This window comes from Cicer arietinum, chromosome 8, assembly GCF_000331145.2.
Source record: "Cicer arietinum cultivar CDC Frontier isolate Library 1 chromosome 8, Cicar.CDCFrontier_v2.0, whole genome shotgun sequence".
Taxonomy (NCBI): domain Eukaryota; kingdom Viridiplantae; phylum Streptophyta; class Magnoliopsida; order Fabales; family Fabaceae; genus Cicer; species Cicer arietinum.
In genome coordinates, this window is record NC_021167.2 from 26,959,792 (window position 1) to 26,974,012 (window position 14,221).

Sequence of the window (14,221 nt, forward strand, 5' to 3'; positions counted from 1 at the left end):
AAATATAAATATGTGAGTTTATTAATATATTTATCTTTTTTATTTTATTTATGACTTTGAATTTATGTTAGATCAATACAGTAGATATAATAGTAAAAAAGTTCACATACAAAAATAAAATATTAAATATAAGTATTTGTCACAAATTTAAGAATTAAATTGTTTATTTCATTGATTTAGTTTGTCTTGCTCAAAACGTAAACTTTTAATCAAGCATAGCTAATCAGAACGGTGGTGAAGTCTTTTACAAACCAATTTCAATTTGGGGTCTAGGGTTTTACTCCGGCACAAAATAGTAGCTCATATCTCAGATTGCATCTTCTTCAGGTGACTTTGGATTCCAACACCCATTTAGAATTTCATGCACTATCCGATTTCCCATCCAAATCAATTTTATATTGGAATCAAAGTTATCTTTTTTAGTTTCTCTTTTATTTATTTGTTTTCTTTTTGGAAGGGATTCGATTGAAGTTCGATCAATGAATTTTGTTTTATTTTGTTTCAGTTTGCTTTTGTTGGGGTTAGAAAAAAAAGATTTTTTTTGTTGTTGTATTTTTGTCAATTATTTTTTTGCAGTGATGGTTATGTCCAATTACTTGGTTTCATTGATATGTAACCTGACAAGAATGACTCGAATCTTAGTGCATGCTTGGTTTCAATTTGGGAGGAGTCAAAATCAATTCTAGAGGGGTATTTCTAGAGGGCTATAATTGATTTTGTCATGTTTGGGTGTAATTGAGTATAATTGATTTTGGCTTCAGAATTGATTCTATCTCGAAGCTAAAATTTGTAACTTTTGAGTCTATACGTGATTTTTACACTAAATTTTTCTGTTCAACTCACTTTTACCTAAATATATCCAAACATAAATTATTATACATTCAACTCACTTTTAACTAAAATCAATTTTAGCCACCGTTAAACACGCATAGTCTTGTCATGTTATGTGTTAACTATATATGTTGTTATTCTGTTTATTTTATTTTTTCTCTGTTAAAACATTCTTTTATTTCACAGGTTAGTGATTGTCTTTATTCTCATGATATGTTGTTCAAATAGGACTAGCTTATCATTGAACTTTCTAAATTTTATTTGAATTTTAAGAATTGGTAAGTGATTCTGTAAAGTGTAAACTTCAAATCTGTTGGCCAGCTTTTCCTTTTTTAAGTATTTTCTTGGATGCGATTTCAGCATGATTCGCAGCCTCAATAACCGCCTCTTTAAAGGGCAATGCATCAAACCATGGTTTTAAATTGCGGTTGCGGTCGTTGTTGCGAGTACACTGCAAACTTTTATATTGTGGTAAAATGCAGACAAATGTGGCCTAAATTGTGTCTGCAATGCCGTTGTGTAGCCTTCAAAATCTGCAATATTGCGGCTGCAATTGTGGTTGCAGACCGCAATTTACAATTGTGTTGCAGTCGAGTTCCACTTTGCACTGCGATTCTGCGCTACAGCAGCACGATTGACATCGTAGCTTAATTTCATACGTCGTTGCTCGTTTTCTGTGCTCTAAATTTTGATTTCGCATCCTTAGGTATCTATAGTAAAGTGGATCTTTCTTCATTGCAATGGACTCTGTAGATGAAAGCCAGAGAACTCTGTATGTATTCGTGCTTTCTCTATCTTCCTCCATATTCATTCATCAATGCTCTTTTGATTCAAGTTTAGGGTTTGTATGCCGAAAAATTTGATTTTATTCTTAAATGTATACGTTGTTGCTCTTCTTTTGTGCCCTAAAATTTGATTTTGCATCATTAGGTACCCATATGTTACTGGCTCCTCCGTCGTTGCTATCAAATACAAAGATGGGATTCTTATGGCTGCTGATATGGGAGGTTAGATGCAAAATTCCATCAATTCTTATTAACACCATAGCTTTGTCTTTGTTTGTTTTTTAAACAGTCAACATTAGTATGTTAATTGCTAACAAGTAATCTCCTATAAAGTTCATTGAAGTGTTTAAGTATTTGTCTCACACTGTTTGTAATATCAATGGTGATTGATCGATAGTATGAACTAATGGTAGGTTCATATGGATCTACGTTGCGATACAAGAGTGTTGAGCGTTTGAAGCCTATTGGAAAGCACTCCCTTCTTGGCGCTAGTGGGGAAATAAGCGACTTTCAGGAGATTATGCGCTACCTTGATGAGCTTATGTGAGTAATTTTTTAAATTAAATAGTAAATTTCACTAAATATATGCACTGATTATTTCAAATAAGTGAAGCACACAAGGGTGTTATTATTAGTTAAATGGTCTGCATCACCTTCACTTTATTTGTTTGGCTGATTTATCTACTTCATTTCAAACACTGTAGAAGCAGTGTTGTTAAAAAGTGGCTATAGCGTAGCGAAATCTAAACGAATTGCTATTGTTCCTCAATACTATATTAGTACATTTTTTGTCAAATAGCAGCTATAGTGGCACTGTAGTACTGTTGCTTAGTGGAATTCGAACATATTGCTATTTTCTGCAATTAACAACACTGCGTAGAAGTCTCCATCTGTTTATTTTACCCTTGACTTTAATAATACAACTTCAACATTCCCATATAATTGTTGCTTTTGACTGCCGCAGCCTTAATGACAACATGTGGGATGATGGGAATTCTTTGGGACCTAAGGAGGTGCTCAACTATCTAACTCGGGTGATGTACAATAGGCGCAACAAGTTCAATCCATTGTGGAACTCGCTTGTTCTTGGTGGTGTTAAAAAGGGGCAGAAGTATCTTGGCACGGTATATGCCTTACTTTGTCTTCTTATTCAATCTAACATTTGAGGTACCTGCATGATTTTTGATTGTTACATTTGTGTATCTTATCCAGGTTAACATGATTGGTATTAATTACGAAGACAACCATGTGGCAACCGGGCTTGGAAATCATCTTGCTAGGCCAATTCTCCGTGATGAGTGGAATGAAAACTTGACATTTGAAGAAGGTGTCAGGTTACTTGAAAAATGCATGCGTGTGCTATTATACCGTGATAGGTCTGCCGTCAACAAGATTCAGGTTTTGTCCTGTTTCATTTTCTTACTCTCTTCCTCCCTCTCCCCGTTTACAAGTGTCAGGTTACTTGAAAAATGCATGTGTGTGCTATGCATAGTTAGATGTGCAACTTCAATTACACTTGCATAATATTTATAAAATTTGCCTATGGCCTAGTTAAGTGGCCTCAAAATTGGTGAATGGCTAGTTATTGTTGAAGGTAATAACACCTAGATGATGGTAGCTTGCTTGTATACTACTACCAAGTAGTTCTTTATATTCAGATCTTGTTTAGGTACCTCATCTTGTTCAGCACCCCTAAAAAAAGTTTCAATTTAGTTTCGTGCATCCCAAAGTTGTCAAATTGCGGCTGTAGTGGTGCTATAGAGCTATAATAGAGGAATTTGAACAAATCACTATTATTTTGCAATAAGCTACTCAATACAAAGTGTTGTCAAATAGCGACACTATTAACGGAATTTGAACAAACTGTCATTCTCCGCAATCCGCAAATGATAACACTGCTGCATCCATTCTGTATAGTGTTGGTGGTCAATATGACAATCAGTTGAGAATTTTATATTCTGTTGCTGAAGTGTTAAATTATATTTGTTGAATATGTTATGTCGGGTTAAATGTGAACCTAGTCCATTGCATCTTTCTACCAGGAGTGTATCAGGAGGACTGAATGAGAGCTCAGATCTAAGTTTGTTTAGATTGGTTTTAAATGAGCTTATTTACTGTCATAGACACTTGTGAGAATGTTTGAAAGAGTTTATGGAAAGAGATTATGACATGTTCATAGTCGTTTTTAGCTTATTTTTACAAGCTCTCTAGGATAATTTATGAAAACTACTTATACTTTATAATGAAAACAATTTGACTTTATTTTAATTAATGTTACAAAAATAGTATATACATAAGCATTTTATAGTTATATGATAAGTGTTTATGCTATCAGCACTTAATTAAGCTGTTTATCCAAACAGTACAATTACTTTGCTTCCTTCTTTAGTTGTTGGATGCTTATTCTTAATATAATATTGCAGCTAAACTGCATGGTTTATCTATTGCATTGTGATATTTAGTGCATTTATAATGTTGAATTTGTTACAGATATCTAAAATTACCGAAGAAGGTGCTACTGTTTTCCCGCCATTCTCTTTGAAAACATACTGGGAGTTCTCGGCCTTCAAGAATCCTACGGTTGGTGCCGAAGGTTCATGGTAGCTTGCTCGTTGCGAATGAAATGATACCGAATTTTAAATGGATTCCAACAGAATGATTCCATGTGTTGAATGGATATGAAATGAGTTAGGCTACTGAAGCTAAATGAGACTCACTTTGGTGTTTATTTCTTAAATTCTTCATGTTAGTTTGAATTGATCTATGATTATAATTTCTATTTCTATTTCTATTTTCAGCTTTCTCTCAATGATATTCATCATGGTCATTAACCCTTTTTCTTGAATTTTTTACATTGAAGTCAATGATGCATATGATTGAAACTAGTCATGAGATTTGGCTTAAGACATAATGACTTAAAGTTTTAAATACTTCTTAGCCTATGTAAACCATCTTTGAATCATCTTTTCTAGTAATAATCTTTTTCATTGATTTAAAATCAAACTACTAAGTCAATAAACGTATCACATATTAACCACATGGAATCCAAATCGATGATAGTATGGATGAACAACCAAAATAACTCATTATTGTTAGATTTAATTTGTATGCTCAATTGCAGTAAAACCTTTTTACGTGAACATTCAATTACTTTGTACTGTACAAATATTTGTAGAAATGTTTTATGAATTAACGTAATAAATTGATATTATACTATATTTAATTTGATTGAATGTATGTGTTAAAAAAAATTATTTTATCAAATGTATAAAAATTAATCTCAATATTACATTATTATTTTTTGAAACACAACTCTTTAAAGACATCTAGTACAAATATCTATATCAAAGAAACTACGATACTTAGGCTCATGATCGGTCAGAAACGTGACATGAGTTAATTTCAAAATAATATTGTATTTTATGGTTATGCAATTCAAAATTTATATACATCTTTAAACGTTTTTTTACAACATTTACATTCCAGAACTTAAGGATTTGTTTGGAGGGGAGGTGTTCACTTGTTTATTTTTTAAAATTAAACAAATTATAAATTTTTTAAAAAATGATTGAAGTGTTATGTGATTATAATTTTTTTTAAATTTATTTAATTATCTAAAATCTATAAACATGAAAGGAGAATTTTAGAGGATTAAATTTATATTATATATATATATATATATATATATATATATTTAAGATTTAAAAAAAAATTAAACACTAACACAATTTATAATGATATAGTATTTCAATCTCACTTTACTCTTCAATTATTCTTAAAAACATTTTATAATTATTTAGTTTCAAAATAAATAAATGCTCTCATTATCTCCAAAAACTCTCACTCATACATACACCTTAAATGAAAAAAATAATGTTTAATGGTAATTTATTTTCATCAATTTACAAAATTGATCTCTTAATTAAAAGTCAACAATTTTGGCCTCTCTTTTATATTTTTAAACTAAAGAATGACATGGTATATGCTTTTAAGTTATAGAACTATTTAAATGTATTAATTATTCATATGTTATTAATTAAATTACAAAAATAAAAAAATTCAAATTTTAAATCGTTTTATTGCGATTTTATAAGTGATAATTGTTATACATATGTCACAGCGTTATTTTCTAGTTAAAAATCACAATAAAAAAAATTAAAATTATCAATTTTAAAATAAATAAATCAATTTCGTGAATTGATAAAAATAAAATATAATAAAATAAAAAAAAACTAAAATATGAATACAAAAACTTACATGAAAAAGGAAAAAGATATAATGAAGGGTAGCTAATCGAACGGCGAGGATTCATAGATAGAAAATAGCCCATCTTAGTCGTTCGTTTATATAAACCAAATTCTCTTCCACGGCTCCGCCTCTAGGGTTTCGGTTTTACTGCCTACACAGTGAGAGGAAGGTCTTCTTCACTTGTTTGCATCTTGTGAGGTACAATTCTCAATATCAATGTTAATTTCGAATCAAAGTTCATTTTTATTTTTTATTTTTATATATCAATTTTTGTTTTTGTTTTTTTGCAGTGATGGTTATACTTAATTACTTGATTTTGTTAATATGTTAACTGATATGAATGACTTGAATATTATGTGTTAACTGTAAGGTGTTGTTATTCTGTTTTTTTTTACTCTTTTAAAGTTGAAGCATTGTTTTATTCATGAGTTAGTGATTTGATTGTATTTTTTTTCTGTTAAGAAGTGTAGATTGTGAATTTGTTGTATTGTTTGTTATGTTGACAATTATGCAAATAGGTGACATTTTCATGCCTTTAATCTGGGTAGTTTATTGGTGAATGTGATGGAAGATGAACTTGTTTCTTCATTCTTTTAGGGTCTGTTTTATAAATATTATTAAAAAAGTGATTTTGGCAATCCATCATTTATAGATTATTTATTAGAGATCTTTTAAAAGAGAAGAAGTATATGTTTGGTTCCTTGTTTGGAGCACCTATAATTGATTCTGGAGGTATAGAATTGATTTTAACATGTTTGGTTGCTCTTGAGTAGAATTGATTTTGTCTCCAAAATTGGCTCTAACTTGAAGCTATGATTTGTAGCTTTTTGAGTCTAACATGGATTCTACACTGAAATTCATTGTTCAACTTACTTTTAAGCTAACGTATCTAATCAAAAACCACTTTACATTAACTCACTCTTTAAGTAAAATCAATTATTGTCACCACAAAACCAAACATACACTAAGTTGTTTTATGTTTGTTTACCATAATGAAAATCATTTTTTTAAAGATAATTAACTATAAAAAAATTATTTTTATGAGAAGCTAATCAAAACAGGGTTTCATTTGAAACAATTTTTAGATTATTTTCAGACTCTGAAATTTTTCAAACGGTTTCACAAACAGACGAGAACTCTTAAAAGTGGTTATTTTTTTTTTAAAAAAAAAGCTGTGTAACAAACAGACTCTTAATATCAGTGTGGTATTTGTGATAAACTTGCTGTTTAAGTCTTGTTTGTTGTTGGATGTTTGCATATTGAAAGTTTATAAAACTTATACGAAAGCCTTTGTTGAATTTTCTTCTTTGCCATAATCAGTTGCGAAGATGTACACATCTAGGAAGAAAATTAGCAAAGATAAGGGTGCTGAGCCAACTGAATTTGAGGAAACAGTTGCACAGGTTATGTATTGATTATTACATACTATTGCTGTTGCTGTGGTTGCTGATTAGTTTGAATTTCAAAATATAAAAAAAAATTGTTTGAAATTTGTTGTTGCAGGCTTTGTTTGATCTTGAGAATACCAACAATGAGCTAAAAAGTGAGCTGAAAGATTTATACATAAATGCAGCAGTGTAAGGATGTGTTCTTTATTGTTTGTGTGAAGATACATAAATGTGTTCTGTCCTTGTCTCATATTTAGCGTTTTTCATCATCTACAGTCAAATCGATGTTTCTGCCAACCGCAAGGCTGTGGTTGCATTTACTCCTTTCCGGTTGTGGAAAGGTTTCAACAAAATTCATGCCAGGCTTGTAAGGGAGCTTGAGAAGAAATTTAGTGGAAAGGTAAGCAAAGTCTTGTATACCTTTGTTTTGTACATATTGATTTAATTCCATGTTGTCGATAGCGGTTGGTTCAAATTCCGCTATGCAATAGCGCTGCTATTTGACAACATTTTGCACTAAATAGTGAATCGTGGAACAATAGCGACTTGTTCGAGTTCTGTAATGCTATAGCGCCGCTATTTAACAACGCCGATTAAATTGCTGATTATTCTTTTTATCTTTAACATCTTTTATCAAAAATCTGTCTACTGACAGCTTTTGGTGACAATTTCTTTGTCAACTGCTCCACAGTATATTGATCTGTGGTTATTGAATTCAAATTGCGAATTGGACCTTTTTTTTGAATCGTGAATCAAATCATATTATAAAATGTAAGATGCATTGTCTATAAAAATTTGTCATTATGAAGTAAAAAATAAGTGACAATAACAAAATTATAAGCTGCTATGTCCTATATCAACCTTAAAATAATTCATGTTTCATAAGTCATATATCAAACTGACAGAAAAATGGTTGCTTATACAAAGTCAACAAAAAAAAGTGTTTGCTGCACTAAGTTTAGGTGTTTTATTCATTAGAATGAATCAAGATTCAAGATGGAAGCCATGTCCAAATTGAATCAAGATACAACTCACATGCATAGTAAGATACTGATAACCATGTTTGGAAGAACTTTCTATTCTATTTCATCTCTTGCAATCTCCTTGATTTTTATGTTTGCTTTAATTGATCTTTACATTGAGCAGTTCTATGTGATGAAAGTACTTGTGCTTTAGTGTTCTTAATGTGATGATACCATAACATTATCCTTGAAAATTGTGTTTTGAAAGGTTTGTGCGTGATTCCTCATAATATTGTGCAGCATACTAATGATCCTTTAACTTGTAGGATGTAATCTTGATTGCCACTCGAAGAACATTGAGGCCACCAAAGAAAGGATCTGCTGCTCAGCGCCCCCGCACCCGTACACTCACTGCTGTCCATGAGGCAATGCTGGAGGATATTGTATTACCTGCCGAGATTGTTGGGAAGCGTACTAGATACCGAACTGATGGAACCAAGATCATGAAGGTAAAACTATAGTAACAGCCAAAGCACTTGTAGAAGTTACTCCTGTTGTGTTCAATCAACCAAAGATTCAAATAAAATATCTTGATTGAGCATGCATGATATTGCAAAAGAAACATTTGTGGTTGAATTTGTGTGCTTTAGAAATCATTCTGATTTATTTTTTACTGAATTATTGTGCTTGTCTCGATATATAGGTGTATTTGGACCCGAAGGAGAGAAACAATACCGAGTACAAGTTGGAGAGTTTTGCCGCTGTTTACAAGAAACTTTCAGGCAAAGATGTTGTGTTTGAGTACCCTGTTACAGAGGCTTAGGTTCTATTTTTCTCACTTTTGAATTTCTTTTGTCATGAATAGCATAGGGTGAATGCTCCTTCCTAGTTAAAATTTTGTTCAAGTTCCCTTTGATTCTGTATTTCCTATGGTGATGTATTTTAAAAAACTGGCCTATTTTATCAATGTAGGCTGATGTAATATTTATTATAGAATTCAAATTACTCACTTATCTCTAAATTTTGTAAGTGTCTTGCTCGATCTAGAACTAGAATGGAAGCAGTACGGAAGACCTAGTTTGACTGACAATGCTGATATTATTAGATTATATACTTTTCATGGTCTCTCGCTAGGTAGTCAATCGCGGCAGGTCCTGGCGCGATTGCGTTGGAGTGTGGCGGCGAAGGGTCTGGCCACGGCAGCACGGTGCGGGGAGAAGGACGATCGTGGGTGATCCGGGCACGTTTGCAGGTCGTGTGTTCCCAAAGCCCAAAAAATGTGATTTTTTTCTTCAAGAAAAACCAATATTACCCTTCCAATTTAAAACATTTTGGGGGTATTTTTGGTATTCCATACTTCAGATTTCACTAATCCTAATTTCACTTTCCCATTCTTCCTCGTTCACGATCCCTTCTTCTTCGTTCACGTTACCTGCTTCTTCGTTCTTCCCATTTATCATATTACTTTGATTAAATTCGTACAAATTCATTAATCCGGTATTTATTAATAAGGCTTGCTTGAACATTAAAAAGACATGAAGGTTGTTTGCTCGATATTTTACTTAATATAAAGAAAAATAAAAAATGACTATAGAGATATCACGTGTGATTCAAATTCTCAAAATTAATCTTAAAAATGTAAAGGTGTTACATATCTTAAGAGGAACTATGTTTTTTATAACAGTCCTACCTAATTTGAGGTATAATATCCAATTCATATAAAAAAAATCTCAAATTGCTTTGTTCTAATTGATGAGGGAGCGTAACACACTCATTTTTACTGTTAATGTATTGAATCCCATTAACATTTTATTGATAAGTGTGTTTGGATGAAAGTAGTATTAAAATAAGTGATTTTCTAAGAAGTTTTTGTGTTGGACTTCTCTTTTTATTTTTTTGATATAAAAAAAAGCTATGTGAATTGATTAGAAGTTTGACGACACCTTAAAATCAAGTAATATAGAATTAAAATTAATTGTTACTCATTAAAAGGACTTATTATAGAATGTGTAATATTCATAAAAAAGGAATCTACTCTATTCATTTTATGCGTTGTGTAGTTAACATAAATAAATATTGTAAGAACTAAAATAAAATAATAAAAACTGAAAATTATATTACTTGATATATTTATAAGAATAAAAATTATATTTAAACATTTTTTCTTTATGGATTAGAGTTAATTTTCTTTAGCAGCAAATGAATTTGGAACATACTTCCTCAAGTTTCACAATGAATAACTTATTTTGAGCGCAAGATGCTAGTAAAAACAATACATAAAAACAACAGTTACAATTGCAAAAATTATTTATGCGTGTCACTTTTAATCTTCTAACAATATTTTTTTTTTAATTGTAACATCTATTTGATATTATATACATCAAATCTGTGTAAAATAATCGAATACGAAAAATATTTTGAAATGAAGGGTGAAAAATATTTTAAAATGAAGGGTGATCATATTTGGATAAACAATTTATTTAATAAACAATAGTAAATATAAGCATCTATGTATATGCTATTTTTGTAACATACTATAAAATAAAATCAAACTGTTAATATACAAGTTCTAAGTTGTTTTGATTACATAACTTATAAAATTAGTTAAACACATCTTATGGATGAAACATAACTTTTTTACCTAAATTCTCACTAACAGACTCTTAAGTATTTATGTTAGTAAATAAATTCAAATAAATCAATATAAACAGACTCATATATTCATTGTTATTGTAAATACAAATTAAAAGATATTAACTTAAAAATAATGTAAATACTATCAATAAGAGACTATAATTTAAAAATAATAATTGATATTAAACTGAAATTTTTAAAGATTGTTTATTTTAGAATAAATATTTTTATGAATATTGTAAGATAGAGTGAATAATATTTTTTATTTTCTTGAAATGGGGAATTGTTAATGGGATTGGGAGTGGCTTCCAGCTATTGAAAACACCAAGAAGATAAATTTAAGAGCACTTGATATCTAATCTAACATACCAAACTATAGTCAACATTATTTACTTCCATCCGTGAATGAATGCATTATTTTGCCTACATTCACGGTTATTAGATGCATGCACACCACACTCTTTATTGTTGGGCCCCCCTATCAACATTCATTCAACACAAGAGTTCCTAACCCATAGCTCTAGTACCTTTTGGGAAAAAGTTTCCCTTGTCTTCAAAAAAATTGATGATAAATAAGTAAATAACTTATTGAAATTACTCAATCCGATCGTTATTATAAGTAAAAATAGTTAAGAAAATTAATTAAGTATAATTATTTAATTAGTTTTTTAGATTTTATATAAAATATAATTTAAATTAATTAAATTATTCTTTTAAATATTAAACACTTAAATGCTGATGTTAAATGTTTTTTTTAATTAAAATAAGGATATATTAGAAGTATTAACGAATCAAAAGTGATTAACTTTTGCATCAAAATTTGAGGTTACTTTTTTATTTATAGTAGTTACTAAAAAAGGAATAAACATTGTTCAAACTAATATGTCAGTTTTGCAAGAAAAAGTTATGGGTGTACACTCATACACAACTTTTACAATTTGAGAGAGAAAGAAATAAAGTGTGAGAAATATGATATATAAATAATGTGATAAGATAAAGATAGAGCGGAAATGAAGTATTGAATAAGTATATAAAAATAGGTAAATATTCATTTTTTACTATGAAATTTAAGTATTTCATAGACAAGTTTGACATTTATTGTAATTGTGGAAGGAGTAGCTATTATAATATTCGTTTTTAAATTTAAAAGGAAAATTAATCTATAGTATGGCATCATAGTGTGAGACCAATATTGAAGAATTTTATATTTGATTAATGTGTATTGTCATAACTTCTAACTAAAAGTTTATAAATAAAACTATTTTGATTAGTATTTTATTTTGGTCGAGAGTTTAAAGTGTGTTGTTCAACTCTGTATCAACTCATATTCTTAAAATTTAAGGTTTTTTCTCTTATTCAAGAAAAGGTTGCAAACCATTCGAGATTATTTTATTGACTTGTATTTGAATAATATATATGAAAGATGCGCATAATAATTGTGTATTTAATTAAGTTGTGGTAAATGTTACTCAAATAATGGAACACATCAACGTTTATTCATGGTGGTAGCTTAAGTCTAATGGTAAAGGATTTGAATTTGACTTAATTGTTAATGGAATAATCCCTTTGTTTGGTTCCTTTTCTTTGTATTGATGTTAGTGTCTTGGTGGCTTGTTTGGCTTATATGGGGCCATTGTTGCACATAGTTGAACTCTTGTATTTTTTTTTTCTTTGGTACATCTTGAATAACTCTTTAATTTAATTTAAGTTTTTTTTTTTTTTTTAAAAAAGGTAAATTAGTCTCTTCTCTACGGTTTTCGTTTATATTTCTGGCGCGTTACTCTTATAAATTTTTTAGATATCATACTTGAAATTTTATTTGGTATGGGAACATCTTTTGAGAAAGGTTGTGACTGTAGCTTGGAGAAAGGTTTGTCAATCTATTGAAGATGGGATTCAGGCTTGCGTTCTATAAAAGCCACCAACAACGTTGACCTGTTGAAACTTTCGTGTGATTTTATTTCTTCAAATAATCAAGGGTCTAAATTGATGCGTACTAGAGCTCTTCGAAATAACTCAAATTAAGTATCATATATACTCCTTCATCTGACTGGGTATCCAGACTCATCTTCCTTTAATTTAAGAGAATGTCTCTTAACAGTTTAATGATGGCCATAGTATCGATTTTTTGAATGATTCTTGGTTGTCCTGCCCTAATTTTTATATGTTTGCTATTCCCTTAGAGGATCACCCATTTCTTCAGGCTAAGGTTAAGGATTTCATTGTTAATGACACTTGTGTTTCTCTAACTGCTCTAATGTGTCTTTATTTGGAAACTCTAGCTTTCATCGCATATATTTTTTCCCTTTGAGTCTTGTGTGTTGCTTTACTTCTATGTCATTGGTCACTTATCCAAAGCACTGAGAATTATTCATGTTATCTGACAGCCCCATCCTTGCTACATGATTAAGTGCAATACAGATGAAGTTGCTAAAGGTAGTCCCAAGCCTTTCACTTGTGGTGGTCTTTTCGGCAATCGTAGTGTCGTTTCTCTTGGGTGTTTTACAATATCTCTAGGTATTAACAATGATTTATTTGCGAAGCATATGGACACCATATTGGCAATTGAGATAGTTTTTGATAAAGAGTGGCATAAACTTTGGTTAGAATGCGATTTGAATTTAGTTGTTGTTGCTTTCCATAACCTTGAGCGTGTCCCTTGAAGACTTCAAAATAGGTGAGAAAATTGTATTCATCTTACCTCCAAAATGAGATTTCATTGTTCGTATATTTTTAGAGAGAACAATTCTCGCAATGACTTATTGGCTAATTATCTTGTGGAATGTTATCACTCCTTTTATCACAAATAAATTGTTGAGACAAACTCTCTATTTTAAAGTTTTGATGAAAATAAACAAAGGTTAATTAAGAATGTTAATTATGATTCTAAATGTTATGTTAATTTAACTTGTGTTCTTGAGTGGTTTTAATTAAGAGCAGAATCAAGCAAATACAAGAAAAGACAACAACAAGATCATTCTGCATCATAAACAGAGAATGATCTTCAGCTTCACCGAACTATCTATCACAACATGTTGTTCAAAATTTATCTACATCGTTATCAAAGAATCTGCTCTGGAAATCATTCATATCTAACAAGTACATGACAAGGAACAAGTACAAATAATCCAGACTCAAAAAGGATATTTGATCGCAAAGATCAAAGAGTTTAAACATGGACAAAAGTCATGACGGCTTAAGAACTCCAAAATTCAAATGTCAAGAAAACTTGATCAAACTGGGTATATGACAAGACAAGAACAAAAGAAATACAGAACATTCAAAACGGGAACTCCAGAATGATTATTGAAGCTCAAAAACGTTCAAACTGATAAAACAAAGAACGTTAATCATTCTCCGTTTTCTGCACATC

The 14,221-nt window shown here is 30.3% G+C and overlaps 2 protein-coding genes across 2 annotated transcripts; both read left to right on the top strand.

Annotated features, from left to right (window-relative positions):
• Positions 1–169: 169 nt before the first annotated feature.
• On the top strand, positions 170–4,425 carry LOC101506593 (proteasome subunit beta type-4-like). The gene is made up of 7 exons (XM_004512886.4): positions 170–327; positions 1,538–1,603; positions 1,762–1,838; positions 2,030–2,159; positions 2,581–2,740; positions 2,829–3,014; positions 4,107–4,425. Exons 2-7 carry the CDS (start codon positions 1,572–1,574, stop codon positions 4,218–4,220), a joined length of 699 nt encoding a protein of 232 aa, XP_004512943.1. The 5' UTR covers positions 170–327; positions 1,538–1,571; the 3' UTR covers positions 4,221–4,425.
• A 1,493-nt stretch (positions 4,426–5,918) lies between these two features.
• On the top strand, positions 5,919–9,235 carry LOC101506927 (small ribosomal subunit protein eS7z-like). Its single transcript, XM_004512887.4, has 6 exons — positions 5,919–6,062; positions 7,185–7,267; positions 7,368–7,441; positions 7,529–7,652; positions 8,541–8,723; positions 8,918–9,235. The coding sequence occupies exons 2-6, from the start codon at positions 7,193–7,195 to the stop codon at positions 9,035–9,037; spliced, it is 576 nt and encodes a 191-aa protein (XP_004512944.1). The 5' UTR covers positions 5,919–6,062; positions 7,185–7,192; the 3' UTR covers positions 9,038–9,235.
• The last annotated feature ends 4,986 nt before the right edge of the window (positions 9,236–14,221 follow it).